The sequence below is a fragment of the Oryza sativa genome, chromosome 3, assembly GCF_034140825.1.
Source record: "Oryza sativa Japonica Group chromosome 3, ASM3414082v1".
NCBI lineage: Eukaryota > Viridiplantae > Streptophyta > Magnoliopsida > Poales > Poaceae > Oryza > Oryza sativa.
Window position 1 is genome coordinate 1,347,303 of NC_089037.1, and position 20,575 is coordinate 1,367,877.

The 20,575-nt window shown below is 44.2% G+C and overlaps 3 protein-coding genes across 4 annotated transcripts; 2 read left to right on the top strand and 1 right to left on the bottom strand.

Annotated features, from left to right (window-relative positions):
• Window positions 1–579: 579 nt before the first annotated feature.
• LOC4331449 (homeobox protein knotted-1-like 3) lies at window positions 580–5,806 on the top strand. 2 transcript variants are annotated; one of them, XM_015773433.3, is made up of 6 exons: window positions 663–1,133; window positions 1,333–1,453; window positions 4,119–4,312; window positions 4,849–4,980; window positions 5,230–5,363; window positions 5,473–5,696. In XM_015773433.3, exons 1-6 carry the CDS (start codon window positions 774–776, stop codon window positions 5,474–5,476), a joined length of 945 nt encoding a protein of 314 aa, XP_015628919.1. In that variant the 5' UTR covers window positions 663–773; the 3' UTR covers window positions 5,477–5,696. The 2 variants fall into 2 exon arrangements, with proteins under 2 accessions (NP_001388957.1, XP_015628919.1); NM_001402028.1 differs by having other exon boundaries at window positions 580–1,133; window positions 5,230–5,806.
• Window positions 5,807–6,585: 779 nt separating this feature from the next.
• LOC4331450 (uncharacterized) lies at window positions 6,586–10,000 on the bottom strand. Its single transcript, XM_015777608.3, has 8 exons — window positions 9,824–10,000; window positions 9,689–9,710; window positions 8,515–8,571; window positions 8,337–8,418; window positions 7,611–7,706; window positions 7,378–7,502; window positions 7,265–7,283; window positions 6,586–7,177 (listed from the first exon to the last, which is right to left on the bottom strand). The coding sequence occupies exons 1-8, from the start codon at window positions 9,924–9,926 to the stop codon at window positions 6,857–6,859; spliced, it is 825 nt and encodes a 274-aa protein (XP_015633094.1). The 5' UTR covers window positions 9,927–10,000; the 3' UTR covers window positions 6,586–6,856.
• Window positions 10,001–16,101: 6,101 nt separating this feature from the next.
• On the top strand, window positions 16,102–18,575 carry LOC4331451 (uncharacterized). Its single transcript, XM_015772732.3, has 3 exons — window positions 16,102–16,599; window positions 16,742–17,019; window positions 18,292–18,575. The coding sequence occupies exons 1-3, from the start codon at window positions 16,296–16,298 to the stop codon at window positions 18,346–18,348; spliced, it is 639 nt and encodes a 212-aa protein (XP_015628218.1). The 5' UTR covers window positions 16,102–16,295; the 3' UTR covers window positions 18,349–18,575.
• The last annotated feature ends 2,000 nt before the right edge of the window (window positions 18,576–20,575 follow it).

A 20,575-nucleotide genomic window follows, 5' to 3' on the forward strand; every position in this document is an offset into this window, starting at 1 on the left:
CAAAACCACCTCACCCTCCTCGTCCACCTTCTTCTTCCACCTATCCTAGCTAGCTTATTACAACCTACTGTTTCGGTTCCAATGACATGATCTCCAAAATACATCTTTGATTAATTTCTTTTATCTATATTGTATATAATAAATAAATATATTTTTTGCTTTTATTATTAATATTTTGTTAGACAAAATTATATATGTTCTCTTAGTGTCTTTATTTTTAATATTTTTAAAGTTACTGATAATCGCACTTCTAAATATTTAATCCTAATCTTGTTCAAAACATTAAGAATTATGAAATCGGAAGAGTTAAGTTAGAGCGAGCGAGCTAGCTTTTTCCCAGCTCTATCCTCTCGTGGACACACCTTCTCTCTCATCGTGCTGGATTAATATATTCTTCTCCATGCTTTAGCATCCAAGCTCCAGTTTCACCGAGCTAAGGTAGGGGGAAGGGAATTGAATTGAAGGTTCTTGGGTGCTTTCTTTTCCAGTTACCTCCCACCTTAGGAACCCTCGAAAAGACCCCTCACCATCTCCTTTGTGTCCTTGCTAACCAACTCCCCATTAAATCCCTCTCCGCGCGCCTTCTCGCTGGCCATTAGAGCTAGCTAGCGAGAGCTCTAGCTACAGCTATACATACGTGTACCCAACGGCCACGGTCACCCGCGCGAGCGAGCACGCGCACCAACCGATCGAGCCCAACAAGCTCGCTCGCTCTTGGTGCGCGCGCGCGCGGCGAGTTCGATCGATCGGTGTATACGCGTATCGTGTTGTGTATGCAAGGCGGTGATCACGGAGGCATGGAGATGGGCGTGGGGTCGTTCACCGGCGGCGGAGGAGGCGGGGAGTGCTCGTCGTCGTCGGCGACGGCGGCGGCTGCTGCGGCGGCTGCGGCGGCGGCGGCGGCGGCGGAGGCGGAGGAGCGGCAGCTGCTCAAGGGGGAGATCGCGGTGCACCCGCTGTGCGAGCAGCTGGTGGCGGCGCACGTGGGCTGCCTGCGCGTGGCGACGCCCATCGACCACCTCCCGCTGATCGACGCGCAGCTCGCGCAGTCCAGCGGCCTCCTCCACTCCTACGCCGCGCACCACCGCCCCTTCCTCTCCCCCCACGACAAGCAGGAGCTCGACTCCTTCCTCGTACGCATCTATTTAATTTCTTCCTGAGTTCGATGCGCCATGCTTGATTAATTTCACTAGGTTGAATTTAATCTTTGCATTTGTGCATGCATGCATACATTACATGCAAGTATCATACCGTACGCACTAGCTACATGATTAACTAGAAGCTATCCAGCCAAGCTAACTGTATATATGCATACTGAAATGATCGATGCAGGCGCAGTACATGATGCTGCTGTGCTCGTTCAGGGAGCAGCTGCAGCAGCACGTCCGGGTGCACGCCGTGGAGGCCGTCATGGCGTGCCGCGAGATCGAGCAATCCTTGCAGGACCTAACCGGTAATTAACTACTACAGTATCATACATGCATTACATATTTTCCACTATATATTACATATTTCATTACTTTCCCTCTCCTTCTCGCCGCCTTCTTTTCTGTATTTTTTTTTCGATTTCCATGGTGTCGTCTTTATGATTTTTGTTCACCTTTTTGCTCTTCTCGTTAGTTAGATTAGATGGTGAAATTGTTTTTTTTTAGTTCGTTGCCGCTAGCTCTTGCAGTGATATATTAGTTGCAGCGTCTTGTTCAAACATATATATGGTCTCTTGATTCCCTCTCAACAGATTTGCATGCCTTGACTTCTAAGGTTCCGGTTTCTACAGGTGTATTCAGAGGAGATTAGTTAAATATGAAAACTCTAACACACGTACCTAACAGCGACTTTATTGCTGATGTTTATACTCGAATCAATGGAATGATAAATAACACGGAATTACCAAGGCCCACATAGATGGCAGCCCGTATACTAGGGAAAGCCCAGAAGCCCAACGGTAGATGTCACGAAAACAATTTCAGATATTCCTTTTTAGCATAAAATCCTTCCAGTTCAAAAACAAGGGCACCAATTTTTTTTTATAATCATTTTGTGTTATTAACAGAGAATAGCATAGTCAAGGTTTCTAAGGCCTATATATATATATATGTGTACGTAGTTAGACGTGATACCCTTGGTAAAATTAACTTAATCAGTTCATATATATACTGATATGAGGTGACTAGCTAGCTATTTTTCTTCTTTTCTCACAAAGTCTCAATTGGAGGTTTATGATCAGTTGAAATAAAAAAAATTCCAACAACAAAATTTGAACCAACTATTTGGCATAAATCTAATGAAACTATCCTTTGCTAAGAGAACCATGGGTTGGATATATACATCCTTATTAGTGTAGAGGCTGGATATTAATCTGTTATCTAAGAAAACAATCCATGAACTTATAAAATGCATTTAGCCATCTCCGGCGCAGATCAAGCGCTGCCATTCGGTCATGGCCGATTGGTTGGTTGGTTGCTAGCTAGCGAGAAATCGCTGAGAGGATATTGAAAAGCTAGTAGGTAGTGTAACAGCTACCTAAGCCTTATTTGGAGAGCTTTGAGATTTTAGGAAGCATAGCTAGTTAGTAGTCAATCACTCAATTGGTGAGAATATGGAAAAAAATAGGTTTTCTAACTTTAAACTTCTAGTTCATTTTTTAAATTCAATAACTATAATTTCTTAGAATCTAGATGAAAATTTAAACTGTTTGAAAAAAAAGGTTATATAAAAGAAGCTACGACTATCAAAAGCTCCCTCAAACAGAATCTAGGTTACATGAAAGTCATCTAGGTTCCATGCTAATCCTGGCTCGGAGTTGAAAGTCCATGCCTCTCGTCTAATCGACTAGCTAATTAAATGATTCAGGTGCTTCGCTTCTGTCGAATAATATATATCACACACGACCATGGAAAGTGGAAGGTGTGTCACATGACATGATATGACCGGCCGATCGAGCTCTTGGCGATCGTCCTCTTATCATGAGGGGCATCGTCATAATCATGATGCATCGATTGGGATTCAACTATAGTAGTCATTGCATATTCAAAAAGCATCAGGGTTGATGTAATGTAACTGAAGAAAAACACCCATGATGATTGGCGAAATAGATGTTGAAAACTTAGCATGCGCATACATACGTAAACTTCAATTGTAGGTAGAGAAAAATTACATTTCACCTGTAAATTAGGACACTGGGAAGTTGTTAAATTACTAGTCCACTCTTTTGACCTGGATTCTAAGGTTCTTTATAGGTTGAATTTTTATTTTTATTTTTTATTTTGGTGTGTGTGCGCGCGCGCGCTTCAGTTGGTTTTGGTTGCTTTAGAGCATAACATCAAAGCCATGCTACTTTAAAAAAACTATAATAATAATAATAATAATAATAATAATAATAATAATAATAATAATAATAATAATAATAATAATAATAATAATAATAATAATAATAATAATAATAATAATAATAATAATAATAATAATAATAATAATAATAATAATAATAATAATAATAATAATAATAATAAGAAGAAGAAGAAGAAGAAGAAGAAGAAGAAATAAAGACGAAGATCGAATTGGAGCTATAATATGCTAACTTATCTAGCTAGGCAGTTCAAAGTACACTGGTAGCTAGCTAGTAGTTCCTGCGAGCTGTTTCATGCAGGCAATGCAGCTGGCGAGAGCTGCATATGCAAAACTCCAAATCAGAGACATCTTTTCGATTGGGTAGCTTTCAAGCTGTTTCAAGTGGCCATGCGCATAGCTCGTACAACTGTCTATCTCTGCTCGATCTCACACGTTCCAGTTCATGCAGCTCGATCGATCGCCGACGTCGACAAAGCCCTCATGCATGCCTCCGTACTGCATGCATGCCCTAGCTAATTAGCTCTAACTCACTGTGTAGCACAATCTAGATTGAATATAACCGACAAACTTTGCTAGCTACTAGCTCTTCTTTTTCATGTTATTATACTTGCTTCAAGCTAATCTTTAATTTTTCATGTTATTAGATATAGGAATAACTAATCAAATAAATTAAAGAAATAGGACAGTTACAAGAGATGTGATCATCAATTAATTAACTACAGTAGTTGATTTACACTTACCTGGATGCATATGCAATTGATCATCAGGTGCAACTTTGGAGGAAGGGACAGGGGCGACCATGTCGGAGGACGAGGATGAGACGGCGCCGATGCTGGAGGGCCCGATGGATATGGGCTCGGACGGGCACGACCTCATGGGCTTCGGCCCGCTCATGCCCACCGACTCCGAGCGATCCCTCATGGAGCGGGTCAGGCAAGAGCTCAAGATTGAGCTCAAGCAGGTACATGCATGCATTGTTATTAATTTCTTCTTACGTCTTGCATGCACCTACATTCGTCTCTTCAACTCATGCATGCATATATCTTATCAATGTTTAAGCGTGTTCATTTAACATGCTTAAACATTGATAAGAGACTGTTCATGCAAGGATCATGCCGAGCTAGCTAAAATAGTACTACTGCTGCTAGCTAGCTGCTTTTTAGGGCAAAAACAGTGCATGATCAGCTTAAATGAGCTAGTTACTAGCATGAAAATCTCCTTCTTAAGTTCCTTGTACTGTGTCATAGAATACTTTGACTGAAGACTGAGCCTAGATCATTGCATATCATATTAATTGGTGTCATGTTTGATGCGGCGCCTCAGCTATATATGTGACTGACAATAACTGACTAAGACTAGCTACTTCTGGATGCATGCATGCTATTGCTAGTTCTTCAATCAGTTCCTAAATTAATTATATTGGATTATGTAATTAACTAGAGGGTGATACGTACTTTTGCAATCTTATCTCTGATTAAATTATTAAATTCGTTACAGGGCTTCAAGTCAAGGATTGAGGATGTGAGAGAAGAAATATTGAGGAAGAGGAGGGCAGGAAAGTTGCCTGGGGACACCACCACCATACTCAAGCAATGGTGGCAGCAACACTCCAAGTGGCCATACCCCACGGTGAGTACATTGTACCTATCAAGCATGCTTGCAAGAGTGCAACTAACTAGCTACTAGTCGAGATAGCCCTTCTTAGCTGTTCTCCAACTTGTTGATCAATATATCTTGATGTGCTAACTTTACAATTAATATTTATATATAATATAGCAAGAAGCAATAATATTTATTAATTAGCTAATCAGATATGCACGAAGAATTGCATGGATATAATACAGTTGGTTGAGTGGCATATATATTTTCTTGGTACAGGAGGATGATAAGGCAAAGCTTGTTGAAGAGACTGGCCTGCAGCTCAAGCAAATCAACAACTGGTTCATCAATCAGAGAAAGCGTAACTGGCACAACAACTCACAGACATCAACCCTTAAATCAAAGCGTAAAAGGTAAACAAACCGTTATCCAAGTATTTTATCCACAGTAATACAATGTTGATGTTTCAGTAATTAACAACTGAATTATAACACAAACTTCTTTTTTCTATATGTAATACAGGTAAAGGGCAGAAAAAAATGTATACCTGACGTACTCGCTAATCAAATCAAAAGAAGACATGGTGACTCATAAGTAATAAGATCATCTTAAATTGTATATCTAGTTATTAATTAGTCAGAGGTGACAAATTCATGACATACATACTAGTCTGACCACTGGCATATGCGTTGTAATTTTTGAGCAGATATGCTCAAGCAAATTCTTCTTGTTGGTATAGTTTTTAATTTTGTTGTCGTGGGTGTACCTGCATGCATACATAACCCCAAGACTAATTCATTTGCTGTGCATATACATTGACCATTCTATAACCTTCTGCTAGTCAAATAATCAAAAAGCGCACGCCATTGCAATCCAGCATTAATTCAACTGCGTTTATGGATGGAACGGAATCTCTATCTATATTTGTGGGCCTTGTATCAAGTAGTAGCAGGTATGCCAAACTGGAGTTGGACTATTGGTGATTAATTGGACAATTAGGCCTAACCAACACCACAAGACAAATTAAGGCTGGCACTAGCCTCTCATGATAATCCCGAAAATTTCCGGCGTATATGCGAGAGCCCTTCCAGCAAGCCAGCAGGGACACAAGACCAACCATATATATATTCACGTTTCTGTTTTTTAGTGTGTGGTTAGTGATAGTTTTGCATCGTCTTCCTCATTAGTATGTGGCTTAACATCTTCCAGATAATCGCTGTGCTGATTGTCAAATATTCCAATCAATTAAGGCTGGAGCTAGTGCACGGCTAGCTACGTCTCAACCAGAACGGACAACTCCGTTGAGACCTCACTGTCTCGGAAGACGCTGCACGTTGGTTCCCTGAAGATTGGCAGCGAAAAACAGCACCCATAATCCATATAGAGGTTGCTATCCAGCTACTCATGTCCAAAATCTATAAAGCAACCAAACATATACTGATCGTAAATTCAAAGTTCTGGTGAAAAAAAAAAAGTATCTGATGCGTCAATCTGTGTTGCTCTCAGACGTAATATTCAGAGATTCAGACATAACACGGGTCACATACAAGCTCCAGTTGTTGATTGTTCGTTGTAGACAAGCAACAATCTACACAGGCAATGTTATCACCAAATTCTGATAAAAAGTTCCAAATCTAAGTTGACATTTCATGGCGATCCTTTATTCAGAGAAGAACGTATTCAAGAATGATCAACACGGGGAGCTGATAATTTCTACGAAACGGGTTCACAGTATACCACACCCGGAGGAATCCAAATTATGTTTGCAGTTTACCACCCAGACCAGTCACAGATCGATTAATATATCGACATCACCTATAATAACACTACAACCACCCTAATGTTTACATTGTTCACAATATACCGATTTCGTCACAAAGACATATCTCCAATTTCTGCATTTCCTTTACTTGCCGTAGTAACCTTGTGGAGGAGGGTAGGAGCCCTGAGGCGGGTAGGAACCAGGTGGGGGATAAGAGCCAGGGGGAGGGTATGCACCACCCTGGGGGTAACCTGCCGGAGGGTAAGCAGCTGGTGGATAACCTTGAGCAGGCGGAGCAGGAGGATAGCCACCATAAGGCTGACCGTATGCTGGCTGTTGTGGTGTGTACCCAACAGGAGGTGGAATAGGCTGATCGATGCGCGACATTTGCTGCATTGGAGGCACTGCCATGGGCTGTGGGCCGAACTTCCCATCTCTCTTGTCCATTTCAATTTTGTGTTGGGTCTGCACATGCATTTCAGTGGATAAGATGGATACGCAAAGGTTAAGAAGAGTGAGTAAATAATCACCAAAGATATTATGTATGTTTACCTGCATACAGGCGCAAACCCTGCAAAAAAAAAATGGTGCACAGGTCACAAGATTATCAACATTGGGGGACTTAACTATGGAGAAGAGAAAATAACAGAGTTATGAGAGCTTACGAGCAGTAGACCATATCAGACAAGCAGGAAAGGATTTGGGAAGCCTCTGAAAGCTCTTCACTACCAACAATAGCGGCAACTATAGAGAAGATACAAGCAATTTGTTGGAGGCAGAACATGAAGCCCTACAGGAAAAGAGTGATCTTCTGCAGTGTTATAGTCTCATAGAAAGGGAACATAGGAATTATACCTAAAAGTTAGTAAAACAAACAACAAGAGGACAGTGACAGTACAATGATGCAGTTATCGCATTTAGTTGTCTGTATGTTGAATTCATCTTGGAGCAAGAAGCGGGTTGAAGCAACTGAATTACCAAAGCACAGAAACACCTGAAAAATAAAGTACTAGTTAGTTCTAAGGTAAGCACAAAAATAGCATAATTAAAGGAATAGTGACAGTATTGGAGATTACTCCATTCAAGACAAGCATTACATGTTCCCGTTCTAATCTGAGATATATACGATTGATCAAACAAGATAACAACAAAATACAGCCAAATTATCCTTACCCCAGAATCATTGACCCTGGTGCTCTTTCATTGAAAAAAGAAGAACAGAAAAAATATTGTCATACTGAACTGTATTTCAGACTATCAGAAATACCATGAAAAGCATGCTTTTTGAGCACAACAAATATGTGAAATCCAGAAATCAGTAGAAAATATAGGTAATCAAATATTACAGAAGGAACCATCAATACTCCTTTTCTTTAGCAAGGGGTGGCCACCACTTTCCCCCCCCCCCCAAAAAAAAAAATAAATAAATAAATAAATAATCATATTACCGGAAATGGAACAGTCTTTACAGGCTGATTACAAAGCCAGATAGCAAAGAAAAGAAATATAAAAACCATCAATACTCATAGCCACATGAGAACTGTTACATGTGACATGCTGCCTATAAATTCAGCCTAATCAGTCATCAAAAGGTTATCAGCAAAAAAGGGAATGGATCTTGTACCTCAGTAGCAAGACAGAACTCTGGGCATCGGCTTTCACCACACTTCCCACTGCATGGCATGTACCCAGCACAGCAGACATATCTACAAGACAGAGGTGCAGGGGAATGGATTCAGGGAGGTCTAACACAATGTTCGTATCTAACCATAGCAAGTAGAAGAAAATAGAAGAAACCCCACCTTGACATGTCATTATACAGAGCCCTTTTGCGAAGCATGTATGACACACATGGTCCACTGAACAGAAAGGGGGGAATGTAAAAGATCAAATACTGGGTAAAAAATTAACATTTCTAAATGCTAATTCTGCCTACTCAAAGACACCACAGAATATCATTGTACAGATTAATGAAACACGACTCCGTTTAAATGCAATGCCTGTGGAAAAGCAGAGTACCCAGAAGACTAAAATCTTTTTTGTGGATAGCTATTGATGATAAGGTGACATGGTCCAGAATGAGCTTGAGGGCGGGAACTTAAACAAGAAATAGAACTAGACAAATGAAAGGACTACCATATATGCTCTCAACGCATTTTATTGCAATTCTTATGGAATGTACAAACACTGGCACCAATGTGGATTCAAAAGATATCTTTCTTTTAGGGCCTGCAGGTACTGAATGGGCTTTGTGGATCCATCACGCTGATAGTATCTTATCGAATATCCCGTATTACCCCATATGGGTCATTGCGATAGAGACAAAATGCCTTTGCCTTGCGGCTGCAGAGGAAAGTAATGCTGGTCGAGGAGGTGACTAGGGAAATCAGGAAAGCATTGCATGAAAATCAAAGAACCTATGCGGTGACTGCTCATTGACGCTGCTGATGCTTGAAGCTAATGGAGCTGTCTTTAAAACGACAAACTTCAGTTTAGTTCCTATCCAGGAACCGTTTTACTTTTGCCATTATGAGAACTTTGAAGCGTAATGTTGAACAAAATATATTACATGAAACAGTAATGTGTCATCCTGGATCTGATTCCTGAGGCCAATCTAAATTCCGCGGTCCTTTCAGTAATAAAGAATAAAAGGAACTGACAAAGGTGCAACGCGTCCCTTAATGTCGCAATGTATTCCTCGCACCTAAAATCCGATCAAATTTAAGAATGCAAACAAGCGCATAATAAACAGGCATTAAGAATCTAGGCAATCTCCACGGCTGCGAGTGATTGAACAACTCAATGCGGAATCACACATTGTCCTTATGCTCATCAGACTTAGAATTCCTTAAACCCTAGTTTAATTCAGAAATAAAAAGACAGATTCGCCCAGATCTAGAAGAAAAGGGGGGCGTCGAATATATCAGGTCGGGGTAAAAAAAAATGGAGCCGGGGAGATCGACGAGGATCGCTTACCACCAGAGCGCGAGGCAGCAATCTGCATCAGCAGCAGCAACAACGACAGGGAGAACCCATCAGAACGAAATCTCGCCATGGGAAGGCGCAGTATTAGCATTCGCAGAGAGGGGGGAAAAAGAAAAGTTGACATACATGGGAAGTCGGCCTGGATGGTGCTGGTGAGATCGGAGTGCCAGAGGTTGCGGTAGCTCTGGCGGAGCTGCATCTTGTCGAGGTTGGCCTGCGACGACGCCATCGCCTCCTCCTCCTCCTCCCCGCCGCCGGCGGCCTGCACGAGGGGATGGATCGGCCGTGGACTCTGCGGGAGATGTGGGGGGGGGGGGGGGGGGGAGCGCACTTGCACCAAGCCACTATCCTTCTCTCTCTCTCTTTTTGGGGCGCGGGGGAGGAGGGGAAAAGAGGGGAGGAAAACGACGGTGTTTCGGTGGGGTTTCGGCCGTTGGATCGGGTCCGATTTGTGCGGCCTCGTTAACTGATGGCCATGGCCCGCCGGTCAACGAGGCGGAGTCGTCCAAAGTTTTTCCCCAATTTTCTTTTCTTTTTTTTCCCTTGGTTGTAGAGTGTTTTGGACGTGATCGACCGAGGTAATGGACGGCACGAACGACGACGGCTTGCACAGACGGCGGGTGACCGGCCCCGGCGACAACGATGCGAGTCCATTTGGTTCGTCGCCACTCGCCAAGCCAGCAAGGTGCAGGCGTGCAGCTAGAGCGGATCTGCGGAGACGGGGTGGGGTTTACGGAACACGACGAGCGACCCAACGATCCAAAAGTGACAAAACGTGGAATGTAAGACTGGGCCTCATAGTCTATCAGCTGGGCTAGATGGTAGTGGGCCTTGATGGGTTCCATGCTGTTGGTATGTCGTAAGGCGGAATAAGTCCACATGGCAACCCTCACCTTTACGCTGAGTTTAATTTACAAACCCTATCCGTAATGCCAGAAATATTAAACTTTCAGCTTGCAAACCCGATTAAATTAGATCCTTCACTCGCGCTGTTGATGGGTGGTTTCGCTGACGTGGCAAGTTGACCCGGTTTACTCGTGCTGACTAGCTGTTTACGTGACAAAACAAAAGTGGGTCTCACATGTCTCCATTCTTATCTCTCCCTCCTCATCCTCCCCACCCCTACTCTCCTACGGCATTGGCAGTGACGGTGGCTGGTCCCTCGGACGCATTTCTCCATCCTCTGCAACGACACCACCCCCGCTCACTAAGAACCCTATCCTCGTCAAGGTCTACCAATGGTAGCGACAAGCAACATATATACCACGGAATAAGTCCACTTTAACTTCCTTAACTAGCAATCGAATCTGTTTTGTATCCCTAAACCATAATACCGAATATCTCGACCACCCCCCAACTATTAAAACCAGTGTAATTTGATTCCCTCGGCGGAGTCCATGCCTTCTACTTTACCCTACGATGGAGTCCATGGGTGGCGATGACACGACAAGGTTGGCGCAGCCTGGTTGCGAAGTCATCGGGGAGCTGGAGATCTCCCCTCCGACCCTCTCCCTCATCTTGTTGTTGCCCACCACGGCGCCACCCCTGTCACTCGTCCATCGAGAGGCCCTTCATGTGACGGAGCATAGGGGGATAAGAGCGGGGAGAGATGGCGTCGGCATCGACCTCGTCGACCATGTCTCTACCGCTTCCTTCGTGATCACCGTTGTGGGCTCCCCTTCACCGCTTCGACCCTCACTTGCCTGTCACCGCCGCTGCTCCAGCCAAAAGGAAAGAGAAAGGGAAGAGAAAAGAGAAAGAGAGAAGGGAGAGAGGGATGAGGAAGAAAGGATGTGGGCCCACATATCAGTGGGTCCCACAAATGTTTTTTTTGTGTGAATGATAAATGGGTCCCACGTATATGTTTTTAATTCTAGTGCCACATAAACGCTACGTGGGACTAAGACAGATCGACACTGTCACGTAGGAGCCACGTCAGTGAAACCGCCGAGAGTGTATCAGGAATTGTGGTTTAAGAATGCGAATCAGATTTAGCCATTAGTTAAGGGAGTCAGAGTGAACTTCTTCCTATACTCCACAAATGTGCCTCCGCTTTCCCTTCGTCTCCTGACATCGGACTGAACATTTGATGGTCCTGTTAAACTGAGCACAAGGCACGATCCAGTCCAGTGAGGATTTAAATTGATTATCCTTTATTTCCTGGGCCAGGCTTATCTTACAGGATGGAAAGACGAGGAACTTTTTTATTTTATTTTTATTAAAATATTTATAAAAATGTTTTATTTTACATATTTAAATTGATCATGGTGTGCTTCCTCCATTAGGTCCTGTTTAGCTCTCACCCCAAATTTTTTTCACCATGTCACATCGAACGTTTAACACTTTAAGAAGTATTAAATATATGCTTAAAAAATAACTAATTGCACATATTACGACTGATTTGCAAGACGAATCTTTTAAGCCTAATTGCTCCATGATTTAATAATATGGTGCTACAGTAAACATGTGTTAATGATGGATTAATTAGGCTTAATAAATTCGTCTCGCGGTTTACCGACGGATTCTGTAATTAGTTTTTTTACAGTGTCCGAACACCTTATGCAACACCATATATAATACCTGATGTGACACGCCAAAACTTTACACCCTGGATCTAAACACCCCCTAAATAGGAAACCCTAGCCACCAGAGTGCTAGCAATGTAGAGTTTAATCCAGCCCAGGATATACTTGATGGTGCAATAAAAAAGGGGGGCCTCCGATGCAAAGGTGGATTCTCGATCTCGACCGTACATAAGAGATCGAACGGATAGTCAAGCACGTTGTATGGACGATTCGCAGGGGAATAGGGGATACGGCAGATCAATTCGTAAGGAGATCGACTCTGATCGAAGGCGGTACATAACAGTACTGTAGTCATACGAACGGAATGTGCGAACTATGGAAGAAACGATGGGGAAATACACGGCCATATGGCGGCCATGGTCGCTGTCGTATGATCGAGCTGAGCTCACGCGAGGGAGGAAATCGTACGGGCGGCCATGGCGGCATCGGCATGTGACCTCATCACCTGAAACGGCCGAGCTCCGCCTCTACTCACTGCATGCCGCGAAATATCAAAGCAGTGACGTCGCTGCTCGCACCGCAATAATTTGGAATTGTTGCCAACTTTTTTCCCATGGCTGATCCCGTCATTCAAATCTGTACAATATGATATTATGATTTGCTTGCAGGATACAGTACGTCTTTCTGGTGTCATATCTAATTAATCACACGTGATCGGAGAGATGTGTACTCGACAATTCAAATGCATAACACAAATTGATATGTTGCTGCCATCTTTGGCTTGACAGGATCATGTGCTCAATAGCTTGCAGTGGTGATGAACAAACCAGCTGCTGGCCGTTAATTCGGTTTGGGGCACACGTGAGAATTGGTTGGGGGTAGGCAAGCAACAGAGGTGCTGTCAGGAGAAAGGGGATTAACGATAAGAAGCTAGATTCGGATTAATCCTAATCACAATCTTTCAAGGGCTACAATTAAAGGCCCTGCTTTACACGGAAAAGGAGTCTTCTGGTTAACTCATGCCGGAGATTTGAGTGGTAAGTGGATTAGCCCGTGACGATGAGGAGATCAGGAGAAGTCAAAAGGCAAAGAGATAAAGATGTGACACAAGGCGCACTGGTTTTAGAATTTAAGTTGGGGTGACGTGGGATTGTCTTATCCTCTAATCACCCTCCAATTGGACTCATACAAAGCAAATATCTGGCCTACCCTGTAAAAATAAAAACCCTCTCTTCTTTTTTTTTTGAGCATTTAGCTAGCCTATCCTGTATTTTCAACTTGCTTATATAAAAACAAACTTGAGTGCATCATTGGCACGTGGAACGGCCGGTTTGTATGTAGTGGTACTCTACGAATTTACAACAGCTGGGTTCAGAGTTTGCAGCATTTATTATAGACAGCGTGGCATCCATACAATCCACAATTGACACCTATTTGCAGTTGTCCCGTGCTCAAAGATATGATGAACTCACAAACAACAGCAGGTTGTACAATTAACAGCGAGTGTTGCAATTAGCTCAACCTAGAAGCTCCAGCTCTTGCACGTGAATATATTTGCATAGAGTCCAAATTTTGACCGGAGGAAAAGTAATGCGTGAAGGAAAGACCAGCAATACTAGTAGTGGGGTAGGTTCTGATTACTGAAAGGCCCTAAACGAGTAAACGACAGCTCCCGGTCAAACTCAAACCAACAACGAAGGAGAGAGAACGAAAAAAACTCCCGTTGTGATCATCAGCGGAAACTTCTCCATGGTTTGTCAAACAAGAAACATGATCAGATCACCATCAGAAGCTTCTTGGCGTTTTGTCAAACAAGCAACAGTTGCTCGTGATTCCGTCACCAAGATTCTCTTAAATATTCAGTCGTCAACTGATCGAAATCCATCGTTCTGATTTCTGAAACCAGAATGCCAGAAACACGCAGAGGGCACACGCAACAAACAAACCCACGGTTAATTCGAGAAGAATACCCTGATATTGCAATTAACCGAGATGCTCCCGGGCCAAACAATTCAGAGTTTCAGACGCAGGCAGCAGTGCTGCTACCTGGCAGAAAGCTCGCCTTGGAAGTGTTGATCTGGTCAGCAGCTATACTCAACTCAGCCAGACAAGCCGTCCAAGACTCTCCAAGGGGTCAGGTCCCAGCACTCAAAACCCGTGAGAATCCTCGTAAAAAATGTGGGGGAACGGGACGGCCGGTCGCTTAATAATCCACGACGATCTGCAGGGCGGCTAGCCATGGAGGACCGAGTTTTTTTTTTAGGCCTTTGGACTCGTGGCTATCACGAGGGCGGCCGTTAACGGTTACCGCATGCGCGCGCCGCCCCGCGGCTTCCCAACTCCACCACAAGGGATCGGGACGTTGGCGCCGCTGCGAAATTGTAGCGGAAATCACGGCATGTGGAGAGGGGGAGTACCGGTGGTGGTGTGCGTCGAAATCGATCGCGGCCATGTGGTTTTCAACCTGGGATGTTTTGAACTGCCCCGATCGCGTTTTGAGTCACATGGCTGCCATGTGTTGTGTCCAAAAGCACGGGTTTTTTTAGTCGTGTGTACTGCTATCAGCCTGTCGTTTTTTTCCGTTTGGTCATTACACGATCGGTTTTCTGATAAACGTTGCAAACGAGAGACAGGTGGATAACAGGGATCGCGCTGACAAATTGCACTTCCTTCTAGAAGTAGTACGTCGCTCCATTTGGCTCATGAATAAGCAATGAACAACTCATGGCAGCCGGTCCTATGATTCTGAGGGCCCTAAGCGAACTCATCGCGATGGGCCCTCTAAACTATATATATAAAATTTTATGATATAGAGATAATAATTTTACTTGCAAAACGATAACAAATACACCATATATTAAATTTAACATGTCTGGTAATTATGAAGAAATAAAAATAACAATATATTTGTAACTTGGAACTAATATCATTATTCATTAACTTAATGAAGAACAAAACCCCATCATATCCGTTGCTCCCATGAAAAGATACTTCTTCGGGCATTTCTTGATGCAAAATCATCAATAACGGTATTAAAATCAATAGTGTTCAAGATATCCTTCTCAATTGAGCACATAGCCAAGCCATTTAACCTTTTTTTGACATAGTTAATCTCAAATAGTTCTTCAAAACTTCAAGTTTGAGAAACTTCTTTCAGCTGAAGCTACCGTCATAGGTACAGTTAATAGATTTCGATAGGCAACTAAAACATTTGGATAGCAATCTGCATCCATAACGAACTTAAGAATCTCAGGCGCAAACATCGAAGAATCACACATTTAATTCTGAATAAAAAAACATTGATCTCAACATCGGATGAGGTACTAGACTACTAGTATTAGGTGTTGGCCCCTCCACCATCATGGGCTCCGGCGGTCGCCTCGGCTGCATAGGGCCAGGGCCGGCCCTGCATGGCAGTTGTTAGTAATAAAAGATTTTGTTAACTAGTCCTGAAAGGCATAGCCGCCGTAATTCGTACTACACGGCAGCACAAAGTGTTCCCAGGAATTTCCATCCACCGGTTTCTTTTTCTCCCCTGAATTTATCTACGTGTTCATGTACTGCTACAATCGCCATAATTCTCTAGTTTCGTACACCTGAAACCGCGATGAAAACTCGTTGAGAAATACGCAAGCCGCAAGCGCGGGGGAAGGTTCTCAACGAAGCCCACGCAGATGCTGACGCAGCGCAGGCGTGGCGACTAAGGGCAGCCACGGGGCCCACCAGGTGAGCCCGTGGCCGTGGGGTCGGGTACTCGCGTGGGCCCACCTGGCCGGTCAAATCTTGTTCCTTCCTCCCTTTACTACCCGTCGTCGTCGTCATCTTCTTCTTCCTGGTATTCGCTATTCATCTCTGACCCTGCGGCGCACCAAAACCCCCGTTTCCGTCTCGCGTTCTTCGATCGCCTCCGCTTAAAAAGCTCGCCGCCTCCGACCGAATCCACTCCCCCCCCATCAATCCCGCAACCCTACCGAAACCGGTAAACCACTGGAAGAAAGCGGGTTCGATCGATCGATCTTGCTAGTGCGGCTATATCTGCTAGTAGGTGAATTGGTCGCTCGACGTTGGTGATCATGGTGGAGAAGACGAAGCTGCAGCTGCCGCTGGTGCACAACGAGCGGCTGTGGGCGCGGCCGTGGCGGTGGGCCAAGACGGTGTTCTTCCTCGTCTCCATGCTCGCCTCGCTGCTGCTCGTCTGCGCGCCGCCGCTGCTCATCGTCGTCCTCGACCTGCTACTCCCGCCCGCGCTCCTCTCCAACTTCCACCGCGCCGCGAACCACCCCACCTCGCTCATCGACCAGGCCAGGGGCTTCCACTTCCGGTCATCGCTCGTCGACCTCCCCGCCGTCTCCGCCGCGCGCTCCCTCCTCATCCTCTGTGAGTAACCCCACCACGCAATCGGTATCAAGCGTATGTGCGATTCGATGCGATCCCCTTAATCTTTTTTTCTGCGTGTTCATCGATCTCATGTCGTCATGGTGGTTTGGCTGACGAGCACTTGGTGGGCGTTGTTGTGCAGGCGCGTACACGGCGTGCGGGGGAGGCGCGGCCTACCTGTGGGTGGCCGTGGCGTGCAGCGTCGGCTCGGTGTGCTACGTCGTCGCCAAGGCGGCCGTGGTGTTCGGCGCGGCGCCCGACAGGGCCGTGCTGGGGCTGCAGGGCAAGGGCCAGCTCGTCGCCGTGGAGGCCATGTTCCTCATGTCGCTCGCGCTCGCCGCCGCGCACATCGCCATGGCCTACCGCGCCAGCTGCCGCGAGCGACGCCGCCTGCTCGTCTACAGAATCGACGTCGAAGCTGTAAGTGATCGATTCCCTTTCTTTGCTCGTATCGTATCAATTGTTTCTTTTACCGAGTCCATGTCACGCCCGCACAAAACAGAGAAACAAACGATTCCGCCTAGCTGTAGCTTGTAGTGTGGATTGGAAACATATTAAACCCAAAATATGCAAGCTTTCCAGATTCCAATCCGTGTTTTAGAGAGATTCTGTAGAACAATACGCTTGCCGGGTGTATCCTGTATTGCCCATTTGCGCAAACGCTTTCGGCCAAATGTGATATAGGTAACGCGTCGACATAGTCAAATAGCGCCATGGAATCTGCTTTAGCCCTTGCCGACCAAGCCGTGTACTCCCTTCGTCCAAAAGAAAAAAAAAAAGACAAACCTTGGGTTTCCGTGCCAACGTTTGACTGTCCGTCTTATATAAATTTTTTTTATAATTAGTATTTTTATTATTGTTAGATGATAAAACATAATTAATACTTTATGCGTGACTTATTTTTTTAATTTTTTTCATAATTTTTTCAAATAAGACTGACTATCAATTATTGGATACGGAAACCAGCGTTTATCTTTTTTTTTTTGGACGGAGTACCTGTGAGCAACTGTGCGAAGGAGGTCCTCGCGATTTCTGCATTGGAGATTCCTGATTCCTCACGCACAAACTAGCCCCACCAAACTTCTTACCTCCACCTGAAATTTCAGATAGCTACGAGTAATTACTGCAGTAATGGTTTACTAGCTGAATTGTTCCCACGGTTTAACTGGTAACTGTTGCTCTGGAATGCTGTTAATTAGCGATTTAGTACTGGTTCAGTTTTTTTCACATTTATCATTAAAAAATAGACTGTCAAATCACTCCAAACCGATTAGAATTTGAAGGAAAACCCGCATGAAGAAGATTAGTCTAACATAATGGCCTGAGCATATTTTCCATGCGTTGGATGTCACAGCCTAGTGGACCGATCAGGACAGTTCTCTAGAAATATCTGGAAAATGCAGCCATCCGTGTACAATGAGCTCAATTGACATCACAACTGCAATTGTTTACCCTGTCACTATCCCTCACATCCGTGACAGTTTCTAGCGTGATATTCATGGCCAGGGAATCTACACGACCCTGTCAAATTTTAACTGTCACAGTATTGAACAGGGAGAAACCCCAACTATTATCTTGAAGTTTCTAACGATTATTTACCCACAAAAGAACTGCATTGAATTGTATTAGTTGCCGGAAATAAAACAGTTTCCAATAGCATCTTGCTAATGAACTCTTTGCTGGATCATGCAGGTAAGGCTAAAGGGAGGCCAAACGCCCAAGTCCCTGAAGCAGCAGTTCGCCGTATGACACTCGCTGCCTGGCCGTTGCAGTCGGACACAAACTGAATGCCACGGCATGGCAGGGCCCTGCAGGGTTCGTTCCTCCGGTCTCAATTTTTGGTTCAAGTAGATGTGTACAACACGACCGTTCACTGTACCTCAAGTGAAAAATAGTGTAAAGAAGATGTAAATACGAAACATTTGTGCTTCGGCCTCCTGCAGTCAATGCAAAAATAGGATGAGCCGTTCGGCAGATGCATGCTTGTCATTTTTGGTGGGTTTCCCATTTGTGAGCTGTGAGACGGAGGGGGTGGTTTCGTCGTGTGAATTTCCACAGGTGCGCATCGGTGACGATGCACATGATTGGATCAATTCGAATCATCTGGCTATCAGGTCGATATCTCTCCCCTGTGAGAGTGGCACGTTTGAGTTGAGTCCGTTTCAGAAGAACGCGTCTCAATCTTAACTGTTTTCTGTTTAAAATAAGTACTAATTATCTTAATTTTTTAAAAAAGTACTCCTATCTGAAGCATTTTTGAGCCATCTCCAAACTCTATTGCTTAAACAGAGTAACAGCGTATCTTCGTTTGGAAGATGAAGATATCCTAATACAATCAGTCCTACCTCAGTCCTCAGACCAGCGTTTTGCTATTCATAAATCTATAAAAATTGACCAGCACCGGATCTCATCAAAATTATAAAACTATACAATACTAATATACGGTGACAAAAAAAAAAGTTACTACAAGGAACTGCTTTGTATAATTCTCTGAATTCGCAAGGTCCTCACATGATCATGTGAATGGTCATTAACCGTGGTCAAATCAAACACAAATATATCGAAATTTATCAGGTAGCTCCATATGAAAGACGCTGAAGATTTCTTCCATGTTTCACCTAACTGATGGAAAAAAAATTCTGCTAACCGTAGAAAATTCAGACCAATGATCAATGACGCACCTGATGATAATTTAAAAGTAGCACTGCCCAATTGAATCGATGCTAGCAAGTCTTCTAAACGGCCAATAAGCTTGGCAATCTAGACCCTTGACCAAAGGGGTAAAGAAGACTTTGATTTGCATACAGCTTCTAGAAGTCCCAGTCAGCCTTTTCCACTAGAGGGGCCGGTTGAACGGAAACCACAAGTTTGTGTCTGGGCTACTACTAATAATTGTCAAATGTATTAGGAAAAATGGAAGATGCACAATGTGAAAAGGATCTGCTGGATTTCTGGACTCTTGGGTAGCGTACACACCTTGTGAATAAATGGACTTGGTTTACCGGCCCAATACCATAGTACTAGGCCCAACAAGATGTCAAGGTTGGATAGAGAAACAGGTACAGGGCAAGCAAACTCAAAAATGAAATTCCACTCGTACTAACAAAGATCGTCTAAATTTAAAAGAGCTAAATTGAAGTAGGCAGTCCATCATTGGATGGAGAAAAAGGATTAACCAATTTAACGTAAGAGTGTAAGACGCTCTTTCATGGAACGTCAAATACTAACATGTTATCAGATTTCAGAACCAAAGGTGTCTTTCGGGGGAAAAAAGGGGAATTCGGAATCAAAGGTAACATAGTTAAATACAAGAGGGGACTACCCTGTAGTTAAGTTAACCCTCGCAGAAAGGGGAAAAAAACAGCACTAGCAGCTAGTATCAGCCGTATTACCAGTGAGGATATACAGAGGCAGCTTGAAAAAAGCATAGGCATCTGAAGTTCTTTCCGGCGCGAACGATGATAATGATGGGCTGATGGCTTGGAATTACAATGCTCCGCATCCACAAAGTGATCGAGTCTAACAAAAGCACGCATGCTGTATATAGCCGTCGGCAGAAAGCAAGCTATACACGCATAGATTGTGTGAGATCGACGACCTGCAGAAACGCGACGAAATCCAGCTGACAATTACCGACATGGATACACTACTTGTGGCCGAAGCAGACGGTTAATTGTGAGGCTGCAGGAAGACGGGTGCATGCATGGACAGCGTGTGTGCATCGTCCACAAGATGAAAAGACTGAAGAAGTGGTCGAAGGAGATGGTGAGATTGTAGCACGAAAAGGAGCGTGTTCCCCGGCGCGGCACATACGTCGTGCGAGACAGATCCATCCCCCGTTCCAATCCAATTGGCCCACCCCTGTATACATCTCCTCGCCGCGGCCTCTCCGACGAGGGCGACGTCTTATCTCGATCGGTACATGCACCAAGCTAGCTTGCCAAGACTTCGTGCAATTGTGCATCGATTTTTAGGG

Coding starts and splice junctions, on each gene's coding strand:
- LOC4331449 (NM_001402028.1), top strand. CDS start 774: ATGCAAGGCGGTGATCACGGAGGCATGGAGATGGGCGTGGGGTCGTTC. Junction 1,454..4,118: donor ATCCTTGCAGGACCTAACCG/GTAATTAACTAC, acceptor ATTGATCATCAG/GTGCAACTTTGGAGGAAGGG. Junction 4,981..5,229: donor CCAAGTGGCCATACCCCACG/GTGAGTACATTG, acceptor TTCTTGGTACAG/GAGGATGATAAGGCAAAGCT.
- LOC4331450 (XM_015777608.3), bottom strand. CDS start 9,926: ATGGCGTCGTCGCAGGCCAACCTCGACAAGATGCAGCTCCGCCAGAGC. Junction 8,572..9,688: donor TGCTGCCTCGCGCTCTGGTG/GTAAGCGATCCT, acceptor CTTTCTGTTCAG/TGGACCATGTGTGTCATACA. Junction 7,503..7,610: donor AATGCGATAACTGCATCATT/GTACTGTCACTG, acceptor CTTTTCCTGTAG/GGCTTCATGTTCTGCCTCCA.
- LOC4331451 (XM_015772732.3), top strand. CDS start 16,296: ATGGTGGAGAAGACGAAGCTGCAGCTGCCGCTGGTGCACAACGAGCGG. Junction 16,600..16,741: donor GCGCTCCCTCCTCATCCTCT/GTGAGTAACCCC, acceptor GTTGTTGTGCAG/GCGCGTACACGGCGTGCGGG. Junction 17,020..18,291: donor ACAGAATCGACGTCGAAGCT/GTAAGTGATCGA, acceptor TGGATCATGCAG/GTAAGGCTAAAGGGAGGCCA.